This window comes from Rhamphochromis longiceps, linkage group LG11, assembly GCF_057381845.1.
Source record: "Rhamphochromis longiceps isolate RC_006_pf linkage group LG11, R_longiceps_female_GT1.1, whole genome shotgun sequence".
Classification (NCBI taxonomy): Eukaryota; Metazoa; Chordata; class Actinopteri; order Cichliformes; family Cichlidae; genus Rhamphochromis; species Rhamphochromis longiceps.
The window spans coordinates 24108823-24131690 of NC_140567.1; the positions used below are offsets into that span (position 1 = coordinate 24108823).

At 42.8% G+C, this 22868-nt stretch overlaps 1 protein-coding gene across 2 annotated transcripts; it reads right to left on the minus strand.

Moving 5' to 3' along the window:
* Window positions 1-802: 802 nt before the first annotated feature.
* Window positions 803-22497, minus strand: lmtk3 (lemur tyrosine kinase 3). 2 transcript variants are annotated; one of them, XM_085423106.1, is made up of 16 exons: window positions 21703-22497; window positions 19331-19464; window positions 18783-18930; window positions 17345-17418; window positions 17053-17171; window positions 15413-15500; window positions 14442-14590; window positions 14270-14354; window positions 14061-14182; window positions 13028-13177; window positions 6690-12933; window positions 6436-6599; window positions 6040-6173; window positions 5294-5628; window positions 5131-5215; window positions 803-2201 (listed from the first exon to the last, which is right to left on the minus strand). In XM_085423106.1, exons 1-16 carry the CDS (start codon window positions 21791-21793, stop codon window positions 2074-2076), a joined length of 8250 nt encoding a protein of 2749 aa, XP_085279232.1. In that variant the 5' UTR covers window positions 21794-22497; the 3' UTR covers window positions 803-2073. The 2 variants fall into 2 exon arrangements, with proteins under 2 accessions (XP_085279232.1, XP_085279231.1); XM_085423105.1 differs by having other exon boundaries at window positions 19316-19464.
* Window positions 22498-22868: the final 371 nt, after the last annotated feature.

The following is a 22868-nucleotide window of genomic DNA, read 5'->3' on the forward strand; positions in this document are numbered from 1 at the left end:
GGTCTAAGTTGATCTGAATGTGTAATTAGCAAATATAGGTACTGGTGAATACTAATGATGAGTTTTATTTATTTATTACAATATGCTTTTGGGTGTAACTGCAAATGTAAAATTAACCACTTAAAGTAGTTTTTGTCATGTTTTTCATAAGTATAATTTTAATTAACGTATCCTCACACACACCTACCTCCGCTTTTACAACCTAGGGATAATTTAGTGGAAGCTAGGAAAAAAATGTTAGCATATTGAGTTAGTCTCACAACAACACTAACCTTAATGTGGAGTTACTAAGTCAAAATTTCAAGATACCTAACCCAAAATGCTGATTTAAGGACATCAAAAATATACATAAATAAAATAATAATAATAATAATGATGATAATAAGTAGCAGAAAAAAACTTCCATGTTTCCCAGCTTCACCTTTGCTGAGAGGTGACATTTTTATATTGTATCTACCTAGATTATGGAGTTGGGGTCATGGCTGTGCTGGCTGACATGTTTTCCCAGCACAGACAGCTGGAGCAATCCATCTAATTTTCACTAACTGTATCTGTGATGTCAGTGCCTTCTGAAGCATTGTTAATTGATTTACAATATAGAACTTGCTCTTACGGCCCATACGTGTCTAAGAAAAATTTCTAGTATTTCAATAGTTTGTAACTTAGCCCTCATTGACAGGCATGTATCTGGATATGAGTGCAACTTTTTTTGGTCATGAATGAAATAAAAGCAACAATCGAGCTTATTTATACGACACAGTTCAAATGAGAGGTTCACATTTCATAGTTTTTATTTCCCCCTTGTTTATACATTGCCCCCTGAAAACCATTCTTTAAACAATACAAGTTTAAACCAACATTTAAACAGACTAAACAAATTGACTAGTTGGATCTCGACTGCATGATGGACTGTTATTAGTAGAAAATGGAATAAATTAACAGATACACAAACAAATGGGAGTTATTTACTAATGAAAGGCTTCAATTTTTCATGCTAAGCTACATTAACTGTCATTAATTAAGATAAAAGAATGACGAGACAGCTAAAAATTCATAGACATCGGAAAATAATGAAACATTACAGGACGTTGTTCCATACATATTGGCATATATTAACAAGTAAAATTATACAAAATACTTTTTTTTGTTTAGCAATTAAGACGTTTGGGAAAATATTTTGATTTATTTGTTATGAAGATCTTGGAGAAGTTATAGATCTAGATGCATTTCTGTCCCAAACAAATTATAGTTAAGTTCATATATGCAATTGCACCAACGCAAATAAATACATAACTTAATAGATTAAATAAATAATTAAGATATTGCATGGAAACTGACTTTACATAAATAAGTAAAATAACATAGAAATAAATATAGAAATTAAAGCTTTTCAGAAATAAAAGTAAAAATAAACTGCTTGTTTCATTTTTCGTGCAGTCTAAGAATACATCTAAAAGTAAACAGCTCTAAAATGATACTGTATACACTTGTATTATGATGTTTGTACAAATGCTGAGGAGTATTGTCAAATACAGGAGTCAAGCAATTTCTGTTTCAAACTGCTGCTTACAAGAACAACTGACTGACTGCAATGAAAAATGTCCTTAATAAAGAGAGGACCGGGATCCAAGCGTTTACATAGACAGACGAATGACTAAAGAAAGTGCATTCCCCGCACTCCCAGGGCAAAACAAAACAAAGCAGAAAAAGAGAAGGTAAGCTGGTACACAGCAAGACTCCCACTGCATAGCTGTCGAATCTGTTTCAGATTTTACAAAGCTCCCGGCTCCTCTTCGCCTAGCATATGCTGCCTTTTCCAAAGATTTCTGCAGCCAAAGGCTATGTATAATCTCTGTAAACAGTGGCAGGCCGGAGCTCAGCAACCCCCAGTCGTACAAAATCCCGTCACTAGTAAAACCTGGAATGTTTCCAGCTTTTAGAATCGAAGTCTCTTCTTTCAGTTGCCTCTTCAATAAAAAAATATCCTCTGGGCGAATGGCTGGTTGTTGGGTTAATTCACGGGCCAGTCCGAGAGGGTTGAGCTCTAAAGTGTTTCCAGGATGATGTGCAACATCACACCAGGTGTGGGTCGTCAGCCGGGCTGACAGTGAAGCGCGATGAAGTCACTGAATTTACCCCGACAGGCGACCTTGGTTTGACTGATAAATCCTCTTTCCTTTTCGATTCTTTGCTTTTTGGCCCTAAAAGAGACAAAAAACAACATTAGCATCACGACTGTGCTGGTATTAAAACCAGAACAAGTGCACCAGGCATATGTATGGAAGCCCAAAAGGGACAGGATGTTCCCAGACAATAAGCATGTGTTTGACTGTAAGGGAAAGTTAAAGGAAAGTCTTTTTATTGGAATTAAACCAAAACATTAACCCGGTTCACAATCACAACTGAAACAATTACTGATCGTTTGTTAGCTCCATTGCACAACAAATCAGAATCCACTAAGAAGTCAAAGAAGTTTGCAAACTGTCAAACTTGGAGGACTAGAACTACCTAATTCTGCCATAAAAAGCAATGAAAATATTGCTTTTTATGGCAGATTCGGAAGGACCACAGGACCACTCCCTCCATCATCACAACTAATAAGATCCTCATTATCATCATCATCTAACAGGATACAAGCGATATGAAGCATGTCTGACAAAGCGATGTTTCAAGCTACCACTTCGTTTATTCTCAAGAGGTGGTGCTGGTCGTCTACCAATCAAGGATCAATCCCTGGCTCCTCTTGTGCCATGTGTCAAAGAATCAGAATGGGTTTATTGCCAGATGTTGAGGTTTACAACATTAGGAAATTGCTGCGGTGCAAGCATCCTTGGACAAGACACTGAACCCTGAGTTGCCCCCAGTGCATTGATGTGAGTGTGTGAATGTATAAGGTATAAACAGGCTGTTTGAATGAGACTTGCTTTGAGTGCTCAAACGTGAGTAGAAGGTGCTCGAAGTACCAATCCATTTACCACCAAGTTCTGTCTTTGTCGTTTTGTGCATCAACTTTGAGAATCTGATATTATCAATATCATTCAGTACATCAGGGCGAGCTTTACCTGCTTGAAGGTTATGCTGAGAAAAAGTACCTGTAAAATTACCAGTGTGACCTTGAGGAGAAGAATGATGATCCATCTGTGACTGGGACACATGTTTACTCACTTATAAGATGCACAAGAAAAAAACAGTACCAAGCACAGGGGAGAAAATCAGCTGATAATCTATATCTTAATAGATATAGATTATCAGTCAACAACCACACTGAGGCGACACAGTCTTAGCTTAAAATAACTCAAAAGTAACACGGACCTCTTTCAAAACTTTGAAGTCTTGAAAGGCCTGAAAGATCATTAAGGAATCTAATTTTGCCTTTTCTGTATGTGACACAACTCGAAAGGAAACTCTGAGCCCCAACTTTCATTAGTCTGTGAAAAAGGGCGTTGAGTGCATGAGATGGAGAGTGGAAAGTAGCGAGAGCAGCTGAAAATGTGCAGAGAAAAATGACTCGGGCTTGCATTGTTGAGCGCGGGATTAACATCCCTGCTCAGTTCAACATGTCACAGCATCCCGGGACATAATTATAGAAGATTAACTCTGGCTCCATATTTGCAGAGGAGAGGGCTGAACTGAGGTTTTCCATTTTAGCTGGGAATGTGCTAGTGGCTGTCACATTTTGTTACATCATTAGGCAGCTCAAGGAGGAGACTGAATCCCTGTGTAAGAAGCAGCAGACATTGATGCACGTAGAGTCCAACAAGCCAGCAGTTATGGTAACAGCTGTGTGGTGCGCTGCACTGACAGCTAACATCAGCATCGGTAATTATTAGTTTTGTATTTTCTCTTTAGCTTTCATTTTATGTCGTTTAGAGGTTGTTGTTTTTTTGCCAGAGTGAGCTTGCTTGTTTAAGTTTAGTTTTTATTAGTTCCAGCATTAGTTTTAGTCTTTCTTATTATTATTATTATTATTATTATTGTATTTATACCAAGTTCCAGAGGCAAGATTTAGGAAAGTCAGTACAGATAATACAATATAAATATTTTTTGAAAGCAGCTTACAAAAAAGCCTCACCAGGCAGTGTGTAATAACAAACTTTGCCAAAGTGACAAATGGCAAAATTAAGACAATTTCCTCTATAATTTTTTTTAATTTAGTTAGTTTTCCAAGTTCACAAAATTGTTTGACTTAATTGTTTGTTTTTTTTTCATATCTAGTTCCAGTTTTTATCTTTAGGTTTAGTTAGCTATAATAAACTTGACCAGCATAAGCAACAAACACCCTACAGAACAGCTGAGGCTTTTTATAAATATTCAGTCATCGAATTAATTAATTAATTAATTTAAAGAAATAAACATTTTCTGGGAACACAAATGTGAGTATGAACAGAGGCTCACATTTAAACTAACATAGTATTACTTCTTCCAGTGTTCCAGTACACTTTCCTAGGATAAGTGGTCATAATAGACCTGGGTGTGTTTGGGAGGTGACTGATTCACCTCTGAAGAAACTGACAAGCTCATATTATAAGTTGGCTCTGTGTTGAACACATTTGATGTTTTTTACTGATTGGTTAGATGCTGCCAGCCAGCTAGATCAGAAAGCACTGCTGACACTAAGGACAACAGCAGTTGCAAACTGCAGTGCAACCAAAATTATTGTCAGTATGTGCAGTCCATTCAAAATCTGCTTTTATATCTTTGAGCAACAATAGCATACACGTTTTGTTAAATTATGTGGGAAAACTTAATGTAAGGAAAACTTTGTCATTTTAGCATTTGGGATCAGTGGCTGGTCAAAACAAGCTATAGCATAAAAAATGACTTATTTTTTGATACTTCATTTTAATACTAGGATCATCTTTTAGCCATTAATGTCCTATAACCCCTTTTACTGTCATGTAAATCCCCAATAAACTTCAGATTTATTTAAGTACCATTTGCTCTGAATAATATCTCTGGATGTACACATGAGCTCCGATTAGGCTTCAAGTGTTGCTCCTCTGCTCTAATCGTCTTCTCACAATTAGACCTGAGACATGTTGACCTACAGGACAACACTGCTACTGCAACTTAAAATTGACCTTCTTTATTCTGCATCTCGTCATGACTGAAAGAAAATGATTAACTTACCATGCAAATCCAACTTGGTGCTTTTGATAGACACCGCAGTTGGAGTTGTGGGAGTTGAATTGCTCAACTCATTAGTTGGAGTTTCCTGTTGGGATGAAAGAAATAGTCAGGTTTATTCCAAAAGAACCCGTCATAAAAAAGTGAACGAATAAAGGAGACGTACCTGATCAAAAAGATAGATTGTGACATCATCAAAAAAGGACACATTTCTTCCTCTGTCCTTCTCTCTGTCCATTGGCTCCTTGGGTGATTTCAGCAGACTGCGGAGCCCAACACGTTTGTCCACGTCCGTTTCTGTGACTACAATCACCCTCCGGGAGCTTTCGTCCTCCTGCTCATCCTCCTCCTCCTCATCGGGGTCGCTCCCAGACGAAAGACCTCTTCGTCTTCCAATCCGGTTTCCGATGGCCCCGTCTCCAAATCCTCCTTTTCCAGTAGTGGTGAGGGGAAGACTCAGAGCAAGAGGTGGGAGGGTGAGCGAGAGGCGAGCTAGCTTTGCTATCAAAGCGAGAGCAGAAAAGAAATGTTAGAAGCAAACCTACTCACAAATTTGATTACAAAAGCAATGAAGTAAATATCTGCCAAAGTTAGCACAAATATTCTATTTGAAGTAGAGAAAATTAAATTCTGTAAAATAAGACTGACGTATCACATCTAGATTTATTTAATCTGTTAACCTATTAGTCTGAAAATGCCCACAATTTTTTATCTGGGAGAAGGTTTGGATCTGTGGGGTTAAAAGAAGTGGAAGCCCAAATCAAAGGAGAAGAAAACAAATAAAAAGGCTTAGAGAGGTGTACTTAGCTTAGACAGTCAAAAATTACTTGTATGCTAAATGTTTTTCAGCGATATCCCAGTATGATCAGGGATAATTGATAAGTACTTGTAAAACGTGGAAGACGCTGATACCTTTCATCGCTTGGTTTGCAGTAAGCTGAGGTAATGGGACCTCAGGTTGTTCGATCACAGTGAGCGGCTCAGCTTTAGGTTCATCAGACTCGATGGGGGGCTCAATGGCAGGGACAGCTTCCTGCTCCTCTTGACTGAAGGAAGGAAGGAAGAACGAAAGAAAGAGGAATATTTCACCAGAATATTAATAATAAAACAACAGTTCATCTTGTCACGTTCATCTAGTTGAATTAAATCTTGTCTTTGAGTTTACTTGAACTGAAAACAGTAAAAATACAAAACAAGTAATTTGAACTCTGTGTGAATATATTTTATTGGATCTATTTCCTCCAGAAATACAGGATGCATCAAACAGAATAATCTGAAGCCAGTGTTTTAATTCTGCAGCATCCATACCTCTCATCCTCTCTTTGTTCTTTCACAGTGACTAGATCACCGCTGCTCCCTGTGACTTCCTCCCCCCATGTCCGGAGCATGGCGGTGTCTTTAACAGTCGTCCCCCAAAGCACATTTGTCTTCACATTTTCACTGAGTGAGAACTGCAGCCTCTCCTCACACACCTGGAGCAACAAAGCAAAGCAGTAAAGAGCACGAGCAAACTCAAGGAGCACCGCTCACACGCACAGCAAACCACAAGAAATCATGCTGACCTGCATCATGAGGCCGTTCTTGGTTGTCATCTTGTTCAGAGACCGCTGGTCCTTGACATCAGAAATTTGACCCGGTGATCTCTGTCCGTCGCTCCTCTCGTCCTGAGGCGGCAGACTGTTCTGGGAATCCAGGATCGTCGGTTGTACAGATTCCAGTTTGTCAGAGTCATCAGACATCTCGTCCTCCTTTAAATCCACCCTGCTACCCTCGGGTATAGAGGAGTCGCATGTCTTGCTGACTGTATGACCGTCACCACTGCTAACTTTGTGATCAGGTGTTTTCTTTAAAGACTCCAGAAGCTCCAGGTTGCCCAAGAAAAGGTCCCCCAGAGTTTCCTCTTCATCGCCAGATATGTAGCACAGTTGTTCCAGTTTTTCAAAGTCCTCCAGAGGCTCCTCATCCAAGTCCTTCCACTCAGAAATCAACAGCTGTGGGAGGTTGTTCAGGGGACCATGAGGTGCAGAAGGCATTATGGGGGATGATTTCTGGGGCAGGTTATTATGACCATCCTTGCTTTCTATGCTGGATGTCAGGTTGCTCTCATCGCTCAGTGTTATATGCACAGAGGGGAGGGTGAGATTGGCAGAGATCCCTTTACTTTGAGTTGTAGCAGGTGGCAATTCTTGCAGAGGTGTCTCTGGAACATCTGTGTTGTATGCTGCGGAAATAAGCTGCTCTGTCTCAGTACTGGTAATAAAGTCTTCTAGATTAATGTGACTAATAAAGTCCTCTCCCTCTATGACGGATGGCGGTGGACTAGGAAAAGAGTCGTCTAAACTCTCCAGTTTATCATCTTGCATATCAAGGTCTATGCTCGGTGGAGGACTCGGAAAATCTACTGAGCTGAAATTGTCAATCTCTTGTGGATATGACTGATCTATCTCCTCCTTTGCATCAAGATCACTGGTATTAGCTGGCAGGGGCACATCTCTGTAATCCTCTTCCACTTTTATAGGGTTTATTCCTTCTTCTATGTATTGCCTGGCAAAACACGGTCTCGTTTCTGCTTCCGAATTGAAGCCCAATTTAAAATTTTCCAGTTCTGAAAACGTCACATGAGGAGCTTCGGCGATGCAGATGGTTATATCTGAGCTTTTGGTTTCCAAAGTGTGGCTGAAACAGTTTTCTAAATTGGAGCCTGCCTCTCTGTCAGCGTGCACAGCCGACATCGCCTCCTCCACTCTGTTACAGAGTTGATTCTGGGGCCATGTGTTAAAATCTTGATTTTGTGCCGTCTCTGTGGAGTCTAGCCGACCCTCCCTGTCCCTGGCTGCCTCTGTGCATGATGCATTCTGCCTCTGTCCTTCCTCCAAGGTCTCTTCCTCTGGTATTTCTATATTCTCTACTTCCACATGCAAAATGTCACTTTTTATGTCTTTCTTAATGCTGTCAATTTCCCCCAGGTTCTCAATGTTTTCCTCTTGCTGTATGTCTGCTATCGTCTGTTGGCTTTCTCTGTCTTTTGTGTCCCACATTTCCTTAATGCAAAGATTGCCGCTTAGCCCTTGGGTTTCATTGTTCCAAGTTTCCTCACAGCCCTCCAAGACAGCAGGGTGAGGTTCACTTCCTGCCAGTTCATCATTTTCTTCGGTCTCCCAATATTCCTGACCTACAACAAGCCTCTCACCCACCTCCCACGCCTTATTCCCGAACCCGGAGAAAAATTCAGATCTCAAGTCGACTCCCTGACACCTCTTCTCTGGGGAGGCCCACTGGTCATTCTCATCTGGCCACAAGCGCAAGTCCCTTAGTTGTGAAAAGCGGTAGCAGTCAAACTCGCCCCTAAGCGCCCCAGATCCTGGTCTGTCTTCATCCTCCTCCAGAGCACTCCATAACTCTTTAGCTGTCGCATTTAGACCCTCGCAGGAGTTGTTATCCACATCGTTAGCAGAGTTCATGCCACTTGCTGCTCCCCTGAGGGGTGGCCTCTCCTTCACAGCGATACTCAGCTCTGCAGCAGCCTTCTGTTCCTCTGTCTCTGCTGTGATCCCGCTCTCCTCCTCGCCATCTGAGTAGCGAAGGTTTCTCAAGCCCAGCTCATTGTGGTCCACACAGGGCCTCTCTCCACATTTCTCAGGCTCTTCAGCCCAAAGACACGTCGGACCGCTCGCTTTTGCATCAGCAGCCTTCCCATCGTCATTTGGCAGGTTTTCATCTCCAAGTATAACGCTGTTCGTTTGAATATCACAAAGTTTAGGTAATCTGGACTCGATGGTGCTGTCAACTTGGGATGGTGCTGCAGAGTCCACAGCTTCATTCCCAGACGTGGGAGAACTGAGCTGACTGAGATCGTTATCTGTCTCTGTAACATTTTTATAATCTTTGTTGTTTGGTCCAAACATGCAACTCTTTGAGTTGCTGCCAGATTTATACTCGATCAAGCTATTTGTCTCAGTGGGACTCTTGGAATATAGATTTAAGTCACTCTCTTCAAAGTCCTGGTATTTGCAGTCTGCTATCTGAGAAATTATGCCATCTGTGTAATGGCTGTCTATCATGTACCCACTGCTGTGTGAAAGCCCTTTAAGTGGCTCATCATCTAATTTTGAAAACAACTTATCAATTAAGTCCACACAGTCCTTGTTCTGTGGATCATCGCACAGCAGGGCTGACTTTTTGCTCTCGTTATGGAAAATGCCAGAATCGTCTCTCTGAGCAGATCCCAGCGCTTTGTTTAGAATATCTTTGTCATTTCCTAAATTAGGGATCGGGTAATTTTCAGGATACAGTACACCCTTCTCTTCACAACTCTCAATAGTCCTCCCTTCTCCAGTTTCCGTTGTCCTATCTGACATGTGGGTACTATTTCTTAATGGACTCTTTTCTCCAGTCTCACCCTCCTCTTCGGTTTTCTCCTCTATCCCTGTCAGTATTCCCCGATCACCTCCTCTCCCGCTGCCAGGCCTGGAGGCAACAAGTCCATCGCTGCTGCTCCTCCTGTTCATCCCGTCACCCTCCCAGTCGCTGTCTGAGAAATATGCAGAGTCTCGATGTGGTGTTTCATTTCCCAGAGCCCGCCATCCGCCGCTTCCCACTCCTCCTCCACCTCCTCCGCCACCTCCCGTCCATGAGTCACTAGGCGTGAGGCAGTCGGCCGAGCTGGAAGTCAAAGGTGATAGGACTGAGTCGGTGGGGGTGACGAGTGAAAAATCGGAGGAAGGGTCCCAGTCTGGCGTGGTAGGAGTGGCTGCGGGAGTGGGCACCTTCTGGGCAGTGTGACGCTCGTCTTTGTGCTGAAGTGAATTTTCCATTTCCGCTTCTGCAAAACTTTCATTAACGAGAGAATCTAAGTTTTTAGAGTTCTCCAAATCAGCTGTTTTCTCAGGATCATGAGAAATCACGTCTGTTTGATCCCCCCTCAAAGGACTGTGCGTCTGTAGGTCATCTTCTGTTATCTCGCCATTGCTTATAACAGCTTCCTTTGTAGTGAGTGATTGGCTCTCACGCAGGTTCACAGTGTTGACTTCCTGAACGTTCTCTGTGGATCCAGGGGGAAAGTGCTCTGGCAGATCTGTTTGCTCTCCTCTGGCAGGTAAGGCAGGGCCGTCCGAACACTCCTCCTCTTCTCTCTGAGACACGGGTGTTTGGTTATGTAGTAAACCATTTTTAGGCATGATTTCAGAAAACACAAACTCACCGGACTGGCAGTGGTCAGCATTATTTACTTGGCTGTCCGGTTTGTTTGAACCAATGTGAAGAATAGGGATGTCAGGTTTCAAGGAAACTTTGATCTCACTCTTCTTAGCACGCTTGGTCACTTGGGCATAGATGGCTTCAGTCTGTGTATCATCTTTGCCCTTGTTGGCTGCTCGTATGGAGCTTTCTGACTGGAATCTGATGGTCTGAGCTGAGTTTGGGTCAATGCAGATGGACTCATATTCAGGGGACACTGGAGTAGGGGAGTAAGATGAATCTGCTTCCTTCCTATGTGCGGCTGCATTTTGTCTCGATATGATTTCGGTCAGAAAGGTTTCTGCTGATTGGATCTCTTTCAGGAACTCCTCTCTGGTGATTTCAGTTCTCCGCGGCTCCTTCTCGGTAAAATGTATTTCAGAATCGTGCTTTTCCGTTGTGATCTCAGACAGGAGAGAGCGGGATCTCCGTATGCCTTTGGAGTAGGCTTCCTCTGCCTCAGTGTATGAGGGGAGGCCTGGGGCGCAGACATAGGGCCTCAGTCTGGATCCTGCAGGATAGAGGTATTTTACTGGATCGATTCCTGGTAGGCCTTCTATGTCCGCCTCCATATTTCCTGTGTCAATCTCTGTGAGAAAAAGATCCCTCTGGAATGACTCTTTAGTGACAGCATCCTCCTCCTCAGCTTCTGCACTGCTGACATGTTTCTCTGGTCCCCATGACTGTCCTGCTGATCCCAGCTCTGTGATCAGCGACTGGGAGCGGCGCATGCCTCTGTTGGGCAGCAGAAAGTTCCCCCATCTCTCTCCTTCTCTTTTCTCCTCCTTCTCCGCTGCATATGAGCCCTCCGACCTGGACTCACTCAACTCTGTCACACTAGATATCTCCGTCAGAAACAGATGCATGGGGGATTTCTTGGCTGCAGCGACACGTTCTGCCTGCTGCTCAGCATCTTCCTTCCAAATTGCAGGCAGGATGGTGTCAAGGCGTGACTGAGTCCTCTTCATTCCCCTGGAGAAGAGCTCTGTAGTGGCGGGGTCTGCATCTTCAGATAGACTGGAATGAGTGACAGTCGTCCCACAGCCAGGTCTCTCGGGAGACATGAAAGGAGAGTCATCCTCATCTGAGTAAGTCGGACTCGATGAAGACTGTCTGTCAATTTGGGGTTTTGTGAGCTCAGGGCGGGGTAAATTTCGATAAATAGGGCGCAAAGGGTTTTCTCGACGTACGGGAGAGTCAAAGTCTTTTGCACGCAAGTGAGAAGTCTCCTTATAAGTGTGCAGCATGCTCTCTCTATCGGACAAATCACAGGTTAGCGGGTCTCTGTTGGATCTCTGCATCTGGGGCTTATTATATCTCAGGTGAATGTCCCCTGTGTTGTAGAGGGGGCAATTCCTTTGTGGTTTGGAGTGGGGAGGAAGAGGAGGAGGACACATTTGAGGAGGTTGAGGGTAAATTGGATGGCTCGATGGGGGAAGCGAGGGCGATAGGGACGGGGAGGGGGGAAGAGTCTGTCGGGCTCGGTGAAGCCCGAGGTGATCAAAGGTAGATGGTGGGCAGGTGCTTATGTGATGGGGGTCTGTCTCAATTTTTCCGCTGATAGTGTAGTGGGGCAGTCCTCTATATCTGAGTGGAGGGGCGGGAAGAGGGCGCGAGTGAAGAGGATTGACTGATGACATGGACATAGAACGAGGCTTGGGAGGGAGGATGGGAGCTTGAGAGCTTGTGGATTTTTTATCCGCCTTACTGCTCTTTTTCTTCTCCACTTCATCGTCATCGCCTAAATCAACTATGGAAAAGTCAGTCACTCTGCTCGAAGTGTCTCTGAATTCAGCCACGCCTGTGTTGGGCAGCTGGACTTGAACCTCGCTCGATCGGACGGTCTGGAGGCCCTTTCCGCACTTGTCAGATGAACAATAAGGGACTCGCTCTTTGCCCAGCATCCCGCTGCGGATCTCCATGAGCTCCATGTCTCCAGGGCAATCTGAGCGGAAAGAGGAATGTACCTTCCCTTTGAGAGACGGCGACTTGTCTTGGGGAGTGTGCTCCTCTAGTCTGATATAGTACTCGCTGGCGAGGGATGGGCTACGGGCGCTTATCACTGGGACGACAGTAGGAGTGTCCAAAGACTGTCTATGGTTATTGTTCACAGTAGGGATTGGCTGAGGAGGAGGAAGAGGTTTGTAGCCTCGTCTGGCATGAGCCTTCTCCCAGAAATACTCAAAGTTCAAGCCTTTGCTAGTTTCGGTGACTGTCAGGATGTCATCCAGTTCAGAGGTGGATGGGGTAATACAGTTCCCCACAGGGTCCAGTAGAGGGTAGGAGTTGTCTCTGTCTTCCCTGGCGTAATCCCTCTCCCTTTGGCGCTCGTTTGCTGCAGTCTGAAAGGCAGGTGGACGGAGTAAGTCCCAGCGTCTTTCAAATGACTCCTCGCTCTCCCCTCTCCTTCTTCTTCCCTCCTCATACTCCTCGTCCTCTTCATCCTCTTCCCCAACACTCCCCCTCGCTATTCCTCGCTCAGCAGCCAAGAGGGAGGAGAGAAGGAGGAATATCTCAGCTACTGAAGGGCGCTGCGACGGAGGTAGCCAGCAGGACTGCATGATCTCATACCTGCAGACAAGGGAGAAAAACAAGAGGATCTAAGTTTGGAGAGACACAGTTTGTGCTCGGATCGATGCAGTCTAATTAGTGGATAAGTACTGACCAGTAGTCTGCATGGGAGAGCTTCAGTCTAGGCTGGGCAAGCGTGATCTGTCGCTCCCTAATGACAAAGGTCAGCACCTCTTCATCACTCAGGTGTCTGTGGGGCTGAGAGCCAAACTCAAACAGCTCCCATATCACCACCCCCAAAGACCTGAGAGGAAAAAATGAGTTGGAGAAGTGAAAAGGGGTGAATCTTCAAAAGAAATCTCTGAGGTTTGTTGTTATATAACACTTTTACTCCAACACCCACAGAGGTTTGACTTTCTAACCGAGGAGAATAAAAACTGTTATGTGAATTGTTTTGTTCCATTTTTTAAGAAAAACTATGTTTTTTCAGAAAGAATAAAAAAGAATAAATACTCCTAGGTATTTTTGCTCCACTCGTGTGTTTTGTTAGGAGGTTGTTTTCTTGTTGGTTCGTTTAAAAAAGCACATGAAAGGGAAGGTTGTAATATTAGAGCTTAAAGGATTTGCTCTCATTTCTTCAGCACTCCTTCTGGCATCACCGGGCTTGGCTACAGCTTTAAGACTGCTGACAAACTGAGCTGGACTCTACTCCAGCAAATGTGAGATCATACTGCTCTTTAGTTTGGTGTTCCCACAAATCATAACACAAACAGCAGTTTTATGTAGGAACTATTTTCTTTTATGGATCCACAACAAGCTGCATTTGTATCATATTGTAATATAACTGAGACTGTAGAAAGAGCATTTCAGATTATGTTCACATAGCCGACTGTCCACGCACTCAATCCTCATTTAATCTCTGCACAGCTGTTAGGAGAAATTAGATTTTCTTTGTTGTCCATCCAGAGAGCATCATTTAAGTTGCTTTTAATCTGATTTAACCTGAGCCACGCTGATTAAAGGAATGAATGGTGGTAGGAAAAGATTTAAGAGTAGCTTCAAATTGGACCCCAGATTAAAAAAACCTTTGTGTTTTCATCAATATTTTATCACCAGCCTTATCGGCTTAACTCGTTAATTCAGATCTGTTCCCAGTGGTGTTAACACAGAGCAGCTTTAAAACATACCACACATTGCTGGTCTTGGTTTGGTCCGTAACAATGAGAGATCCTCTGTACTCCTCCAGCAGCTCAGGAGCAATCCAGCGCAAAGGGATCCATAGTTTGTCTGGAGTTAGGTAATAGTCCTCCTTCATAAAGACACGCCACAGAAATTATTATGGATTTGACTGAATTGACTTTGGATTTCATTTTTCAGAGTAAAAAAAAATCCTGACCTTATAATGGTTATGCGAGAGGCCATAGTCCCCTATCCTGACAGTGAGGTCTGAGGTCAGAAGACAGTTTCTTAAAGCCAGATCACTGCAGGGAGAAAACAAGCAGCTACCCTCAGCAGAGATCCTCACGTTTGGAGGCGTGGCAACAGTGGAAGTGAAAGCGACAACTGACCTGTGGATGTAGTTGTTTTCGTGAAGATGGAGCAGACCCGAGGTGATCTCAAAAGCCATTTTCTGAAGGGTTAAGAGGTCCCGGGTCAGCAGGTCTGGAGTCATCCCATCTGACTTACGCTGGGCTCGCAGATACCGCTTCAAGTCACCCTACGTTGTACATCACAACAAAATATAAACAGTGGATTGAAAAATATGGCTGAGTGAAGTGCATACAGAGTGTTCTTCCTTCTCCTGAAACAGAGATAAAACCTGCAGGACCATCATGTAGGCAAAGAAGATATATTTTACTTCTGCAGCAAATACCCCCCACCCCCCCCCCCCTTTTTTTTTAGGTGTTTTACATCACAGCGCCTCAAAAGCAGCAGGGGAATTAGTAATGAGCTGGCAGCCTTTGTGTTAGTCATTTGTGCTCCTGGAAGAGCAAGGAAATAAAATGGGGACAACATAAAGGGATGAAAAATATCTGCAAGGAAAGGACAATAGGAGACTTTATCAAAGAGGGTAACTGCAGTCAGTGAGGACTCCAGTGCTGTGTGGCTCCTCTCACTGTGTTGCTGTAATTGATCTGCTTGTATCTTTGTTTGGCCTGGAAGTCTGCTCATATGGTTTTCTTAATCAGCTGGTGATTAAACCGCCCGAGAGAAGGAAAACAAATTGATTGTATCGACGCAAAACAGATTTTAGTGACAGCAGAGCATCGATAACTATAAAAAACAATTTTGCCTCAAATTATATGAAATTAAAATAAGATGTAAAGATCTTATCGATGCAGCTCGACTGTGATTTCTCATGTGTTTCTCACTGACATCACCGATATACCATAACCAATTTGTGCACAAATTATCTAAAAAACCCCAAGCATAGCACAACAAAAACACTGCACGCTATACTAAACTAAAAATATGCACCTTTCATTTGTGTGATTCCTATTATTAGTTCATCCGCCTCCTTTTATGTTCAGTTACTTACCAGCTGACAGAACTCCATAACCAGGAGGAAGGGGATGCTCTCACTGCACTGCCCCAAACACTGAAGGATGTTGGGATGTTTAAGGCTCCTGAATGGAAACATAAGAGGGACGCAGGAACAGACAGAAGATAGATAAATGTTTATACGCTGCCTTTAAATGCTTAACAGTGAGACTTAAAGTGAGCAAAACTTAGCTAGATGATCCTGAACACTGGAATTCAGTTCCATCTCAGACCACACAGGCTAATCAGGGCTGTCACCATTATCTACTTATATTTCTTTAAGTGACTAAAAATCTTCACATTAATTATACGAATAGTTCTATTAGTAAAATAAATCTTTTGTTCTTTTCATCACATGAATTATAAATGATTCACATCACAAATGCAAACCATGCAGAGCTAGCAGACAAGCCTTAGTGAATCTGAGTATATATGCTATAGCTGTAAGTGCACCCTTAAAAACTCAGTAGTAACACACCAATCACAGCACAAACCGATCCACAGGACCAGACACTCACATACAAACCAATGAATCCTCAATCATTCAAGCCAAAATATCACAAAACTGCACAAACACACTGAAACCGAACATAAAGTCACGTAACAAAAGACATGACTTTCACCTAAACACACCACATGATTCAGCAGGCTGTAGAACCACCTTTAGGAGCATCGACTTGAAGCAGTTTAACTTTCTGTATGACTTTATCCAGCTCTCACATTGTTGTTGAGGAATTATGACCCACGCTTCTTTGCAACACTGCTTCAGCTCACTGAGTTGCATTTCAGATTTGACTTTGATTGCAACACTGACTCTTTTCTTTCTCAGATTTGCTCCTGTGCTTGGCATCGATGCACAATTTGGACCAAGTTTTAGCTGACAGATGGCCTCACATTTGACTCTACAGTGCTTTAGTATACAGAGTTCATAGTTGACTCAATGTGTGCAAGGTGCCCAAATTATTACCAATCCACCACCGTGTTTGACAGTTGGTATGAAGTGTTTGTGCTGATATGCTGCGTTTAGTTTTCTTGAAATGTGGTATTGTACATTATTCCAAGCATCTTTACTTTGGTCTTGACTACCCAATGGACATCTTTCCAGAGATCTTGTGGTTTTTCAGATGCAATTTGCAACTTTTTAGAGAGAAGATGCTTTCTTCTGGCAATCCTTCCAAACAAGCCATAGTTTTTAAGCCTTTTTCTAATTGTACTGGCATGAAAATGCTAACTGAGGCTTATAGAGACTGAGATGTAACCTTGTCAGACCAAGGTCTAACCAAGGTCAGACCTTTCAGAATGTAGCATTGCATTAATACACAACTGAATGCTCTAAACCAGTAAACCACCAAAACCTTTGATTTTATACAGTTCCTCACACTTGCTGATGATCAGTTAGTCAAGCAGTACCTGGCTGCTTCTTAAGTCGAATGGAAACAGTAGTGTTACGCTTAAGTTTTCACAGGAGTCTGTGCAGTCCTGGCAAGTATAAGAGAGTCACACCTGATTCAATATCCTACATTTATTATTTCTCCATACCTGCCTCTTGTGGCTCCAGTGGTTACTGTTATGCAAATTTTACAGAATCTCACTCAAAGGCTGCAATATGGCTACCAAAATTTAAGCAGTTTCTCCCACCTGTATGGCTCAGACTCAGCCAAGAACTTCCTCTGCTCCAGAGGGCTGGCACTGACACGCAGCTCCTTCACCACAGCCTGCGAGGAGCTGCAGTCACACAGCACTTCAGCCAGAATCACCTAGAAGAGATCGATGGACAATAACATGGAAAATTCCCACAGGAAGAGACGGGTACTAAAAGAACTACTTTGAGTTAGCATCTGTAATCTGTTTGTTAGACATAATTAAAGCAGGGGATGCTGTTTTAAAGACAACCAATGATTTGGGATGGTTATATTTCAGATTTCCTTACCTTTCCAAACCAGCCATTTCCTATCTCCTGGAGATAGTTTAAAGCGTGCCTTTTGAAGCACTGAGATTTGGGATCTACAAAAAAAACAGAAATAAAAACAGATTAGGGTCACACAGACGTCAGCAGTTGATGTTCTTTCAGATGTACAATTTATTAACAGAACAAAAACACTCAGATTCTGCCCTGTAGCAACACATAAATATGACATATCCACCCCAACCATGTTTTAAACATATACGAAATCATATAAAAATGTATCTAGCTGGAAAATTCAGAGTCATGGACAAAATTTTAACTCACTGAGAAATCTACTCTCGCTGTATTTTTCCCTGGTTTTCCATGTTGTGTTTTCCTGCTGTGCATGTGCAATCTGAACTGCGATGATCAATGAACATAATCTTCCGCCACTTTGATAATCAGTTGACTGCTTAAGCTGTTATTCCAGGTCAAAACATCTCTCATTCCAGCTTCTCAAATGTAAGGATTTGTTCCTTCTCATTTTACAGCAAAAATGAATAATTTCATGTTTTGGAGTGTTGATAAAGCAAAATCACAAATTTCACGACATCACTTTAAGAAACTTTAACAGATTTTTGTTCCTTTTTTTTCTTGTGATTTTATAGAAACTTAATCAATAATGAAAACAATCATCAGCTCATGCCATCGTGCAGAGAGAGTTCAATGTTTCCACAATAAACTTGATTATTGTTCATGCTCATACATTCAGCTTTTTAACCTGAATTAAGCAGAGAGAAATATTTCTCTACTTTTTGAAAACTTTCATCATCAGAATCTGTACCATCAGAGTTCAAACATACAACTCAAGAAAGCTTGCTCAAAGGAAGTCAGAGTCTCTCATTATAATGTTGAGTTTGCATGGTCTCCCTGTGCCTGCGAGGGTTTTCTCCAGCTACTCTGGCATCCTTCCACAGTCTACAGTTAGGTTAATTGATGATTTTTTTAAAAGTCCAAAGGTGTGAGTGTAAGGTAGATAAAGCTCTTATGTGCATAGAATAGAACTGTGTGCACTATAAGTGTGGCCTGCAGTGTAAAGTGCTGTGAGCGGTCAGTGAGACCACTAAATAGCAAAACTCATGACACTTTACTGTATAGTTTGAATACGTTTGCAGGTTATATTGCAGTGCTACATAAATAAAACTGAATTGAACCAAATACATAAACTCCACACATCCCTGCCTGTGTCCTGATTACAGCCCTGATGCAAAATTGTCACAAATCATAGTTTCCACTTCACTGAGGTTCAGTAGGGAGTCCAATCCTTCTGGTTGTGCACTCAGTTTGAGACCTTTAGTGGATCCGCATCAGTGATTCAGGCAACAGATCCTGAGGGAGTTTAGTGCAGGATTTCATCTTTATTTTGAGCGGTAGGAAGCTCAATAAGAGTTTGAGCAAAGTGAGAGGCACTTTAGGTTTTTACCTGCTCCATCCTGCAGGGAGGGGCAGCTGGGGCGGTCTCTGACTGGCAAGGTGTAGACCTCAGGGAGGGAGGGACATGATGACAGGCTGTCCTCCTGGATGGGACTGGAGCCTCCAGAGCACTCCTCCCCATCTGCGTTATCGAACTCCTGGTTGAACCACAGCAGCACATAAAAAAATCACTAAGCTGTAATAGCTATGAATATAAAATAAAACGTATTATTCCACTTAATAATAAAGCTGAGTTTAGCAGTAACCACCAAGGACAGACAATGAAAAATCATTCATTCTGAACAAATGGTACTCTGTCTGCCAGCTGAACAAAAACACTAAGTTAAAATTAGACCGAGAGATGATTATTGACCCCTTCTGCTTCATTAAGTTGGAGTTACTGACTGTTCACACTTCGAAATCAAATACTTGTGCAGTTTACCAAGTCAGACACATATAAAAGCATGCAGACAAGCACAAAACGCATTAAAAAACAAAGAAAAGAAGCAAAAGAAAGCAGAGAGAGGTGAATAGATCTCTTACATGTTGAAGACTTACATTGAACCCCACTCCTCCCCTCTTACAGCACAGGCAGGTGAGGAGCAGCAGAACAAAAGAGACAAGCCCCGAGCAAGAGATGAGGATGACGACGTAGGGTGGAGGAGAGAGGGATGCAGCCCTGGACTGAGAAACTGAGAGGACGACAGGAAGAAAAATACAACGGAGGACAGATTTAATGTAGAAATTCAGGGGATTTGTGCTTCTACAAGGGGAGCAATGCTAGGTCTGAGTCAGTGAAAAAAGAAAAAAAAAGAGAGACTTCACTGAAGCAGAAAGGTGTGAAATCTTGTTACATAGGTGTTGTGTTTAGCAGAAAAACCATTGGAGCGTTTTCTTAGAAGCAGGCCTGAGACACAGTGGAGAACCCCAATGGACGGTTTGCATCAGGGAGTTGGGGAGAAATAAGCAGGAAAACAAACTAAGTTGAAGATTAAAGAACACATTGTCTGAGTCAGTAAAAAGAAAATAGAGACTGGAATTAAAATTTGGGAGAGTATACCATTCCAGTAAGGAGAAAAGCTTGGGGGGAAGGGGGGAAATATCAGAAATGGCATTCCACTCAGGAAACACAGTTAAGAAGCAGGGGAGGTGGGTGGCTGGAGTTGTCATTTAGGTAAAAAAAAGGAGCGCTAACTCGGGAAGGGATCAGAAATTGGAGAAGAATTACTCAAATCAGGAAGGTTTACTACTCAGGTGAGAGAGGGAGGGGTCGGGACATTTGATTTTTGTACCTCAATGTAGTCGAGTGTGGGAAGTGAACCATCTGCAGAAAAGAAAAGGGGCAGGGCAGCGTGGTTAAATACCCTTCAGGTATTGTTTATAGGTTTCATTTCACTTCTGCAGCCAAAACATTTTATTACCATTGACAGATGACCAAAAAAGAGGAACAATGACACCTTGAAACAGTCACGAGGTGTCAAACTCACGCTTAAACTGTACATGAAATGTAACCATTAATAATTAAATTACATCTTTTCTGTGTAAATAAGGCAGTCAAAAGCAGATATACAACTATGATCATAAGAAAAAATTAAGAGATATAATACAAAATATAATAGGGGAAAGGAGGCACATATAAACCTTGATACTGTAACTATAACTGGCAGATAAATTGCTGTTTATTTTTATATGTGCAGTCTGAAGATATCACAGTGTGATTGTCTGTGTCCCTCATAAAAATCCCAAAGTACATTCCTCAACATGGTCATGATATTGTAAACACTGCATGCATAAATGTTAAAGTATATTTAATAATTGAACAGCTTGATAAATATTGTAAGAACAGGATCAACACTCGACAAAAAAACTAAAACTTTTTTTTTAATCTAGGAAATGAAATAATATTTTGTTTCTGTGACTTCTGCACAGCACCTAATGTAGACTTTTATCAACTTTTATTTTATTTTATTTTTGTGCTCAACATAAAGTTGCAACATAGTGCAGAAGCAGCCAGAGAAAAGGTAAGTGAAGATGTGCCCAGCATATAAAACCAGCTCTGTACTGAAGTGAAAGCTGCTGTGGCCCAATCTGTGGCTAATAAAAGAAAACTGTCACTCTGGATTGCACCAAACTGATAATCCAAGAAAAGGGAAAGATAGCTAATTATTGGTCATATAAACCTCAAATCACATCTGCAGAGCAGTGGAGCATTGTAAAGTCTGAATGACCCTCTCGCCCCCCCCCTCCTAAAAACATGCACCAGCAGCACAAGTAGTGGCACAAATCCTGATGCACAATTCCTGAGCAGTGCTATTCTTTCATCTTTCCCTAGACAGATGTCCAGACAGACACTGCATATAAATAGGAACCCAGCACAGGGCCTTTTCCACCAGCCTCTGTGCCAACAGCTTCTATCAAAACAATACACCACAATACAATGACTGCACACATTACACAAACACAACAGTCTGCCAGCTCTCAGCGAACAAGGCATATTCAAATTTACGGCAAAAAGTAAAGATGCCAGCAGTGGTTATTGGGCTAAATAGTCTCAAGAGCCAAGTGGAGGCTATTTTTAGACTAAATATCCAGCACTGATCGACGATTTTAGCCCTGCTGTGCATACAGTACATGTTGTTTTTAAAAAGGCATCGATGTGAGGCCCGAAATATTTTCATCATTGCATGCAAATACGGTACCCAACCCATCACCCAGTCGGCCTCGCTCCTGTTGTGATTAGGTCAGCCAGCACTAATAATTCGCATTATGTCTCAGCCTAACTGGCTGATAATGCAATATTCACCTCAGTGTGCAGAGGCCTTTTCATAAATGACTATACCACCCCCCCACCCACCCCCCAAAATCCTCTTCTCCTTTCTCCAGCATCCCTGACAGCTTTTCAAACCTCCTCCTTCTCCGACTCCGCTCACCTTCCCTCTGCGGTGCTCCGAGGGCTCTCTCCGGGCTGAAGTACGACATGATCCCCGCCAACGCTACCATCACCCAGCAGTGTGGCCGCATCGTCGCCGCGTCCGCAGCAACAACAACAACAGCATCCGAGCGCCGCTGCCGACTGTCAGCGTCGGTGTCCTCTCTCCCGTCCCCCCGCCACGGTCTGTGCCGTCTCCGGGCTCACGCTGTCTCCGTCTCCCCCTCCTCCTCTCCGCTTTCTCCTAATAATAAAGAGCGTCTCCTTGCCTTCCTTGTTGTGCTCTCCCCCTCCCCCTCCTCTTCCCCTCCGCTCTAATCCGCAATTAAACACAGTGTGTGAGATGCTCTATTGTGCATCCTCAGGCCGCCTCTCGCTGCGCATCCATTTCTGCTCTGCCTCGGTCACAAGCACCGCTGAAAACAACCATCCTCTATTTCTGACGTTATATTTATATATTTCCTACCCTCTACCTGCTCCTCCTCCCTCCATCTCACGGTGTTGGAGGGTGTCTGTGTTTTTCTCCTCCGCCAGCCTACGTCAGCCTCGCACGGCGCGCATTGTCATGGTCCGGCTTGATCATTCACCACAGCCTCATAGTATCAAAACACACCCGTGATAATGCGCCCACAGGGGAGCAAACGAGGCGGCTTATATCGATCTGGGATTGGATTTTTAAAATCCACATAATATCACTTAAGGATTCATATCATGACCTTTGGGTGTGATGTGATTTGTGCTCTGGCATCCTATAAAATAATCTCAGAAACAAAGCTATAAATTCACCTTTTAGAGGTTATTACAGCCAATCTAAGCCTAATAAACTTATCAAAAAGAGCCAGCACATATGCCACCACAAACTAGCTATATCACCTATAAAAGTAGTTTTGCATTGCAGGGTGGGTACATTTCCACAGCATATGCCTGTAAAATCTCAAATCCTTTGTTCTGGTCACCGTCACACACACAAAAGGTCATTTTTTCACAGCCGTGTTCTCCTATTAGGAAAAGCACGAGTGTTACTATGAACGTTAGCGATGGCTCTGCTCTATTCGAGCATCCTGTAAACTGTGAGTGTGAGTCAGCACAGCGGCATGACCCCGAAACTGAAGCAGTCGTCAGTAATTTCAACAGTTCTACCTGTGCTTTTTCTTTTTCTGTGAGTGA

Coding starts and splice junctions, on each gene's coding strand:
- lmtk3 (XM_085423105.1), bottom strand. CDS start 21,793: ATGCGGCCACACTGCTGGGTGATGGTAGCGTTGGCGGGGATCATGTCG. Junction 14,591..15,412: donor TTATGGAGTTCTGTCAGCTG/GTAAGTAACTGA, acceptor TGTACAACGTAG/GGTGACTTGAAGCGGTATCT. Junction 5,629..6,039: donor TGCAAACCAAGCGATGAAAG/GTATCAGCGTCT, acceptor TCGCTTTGATAG/CAAAGCTAGCTCGCCTCTCG.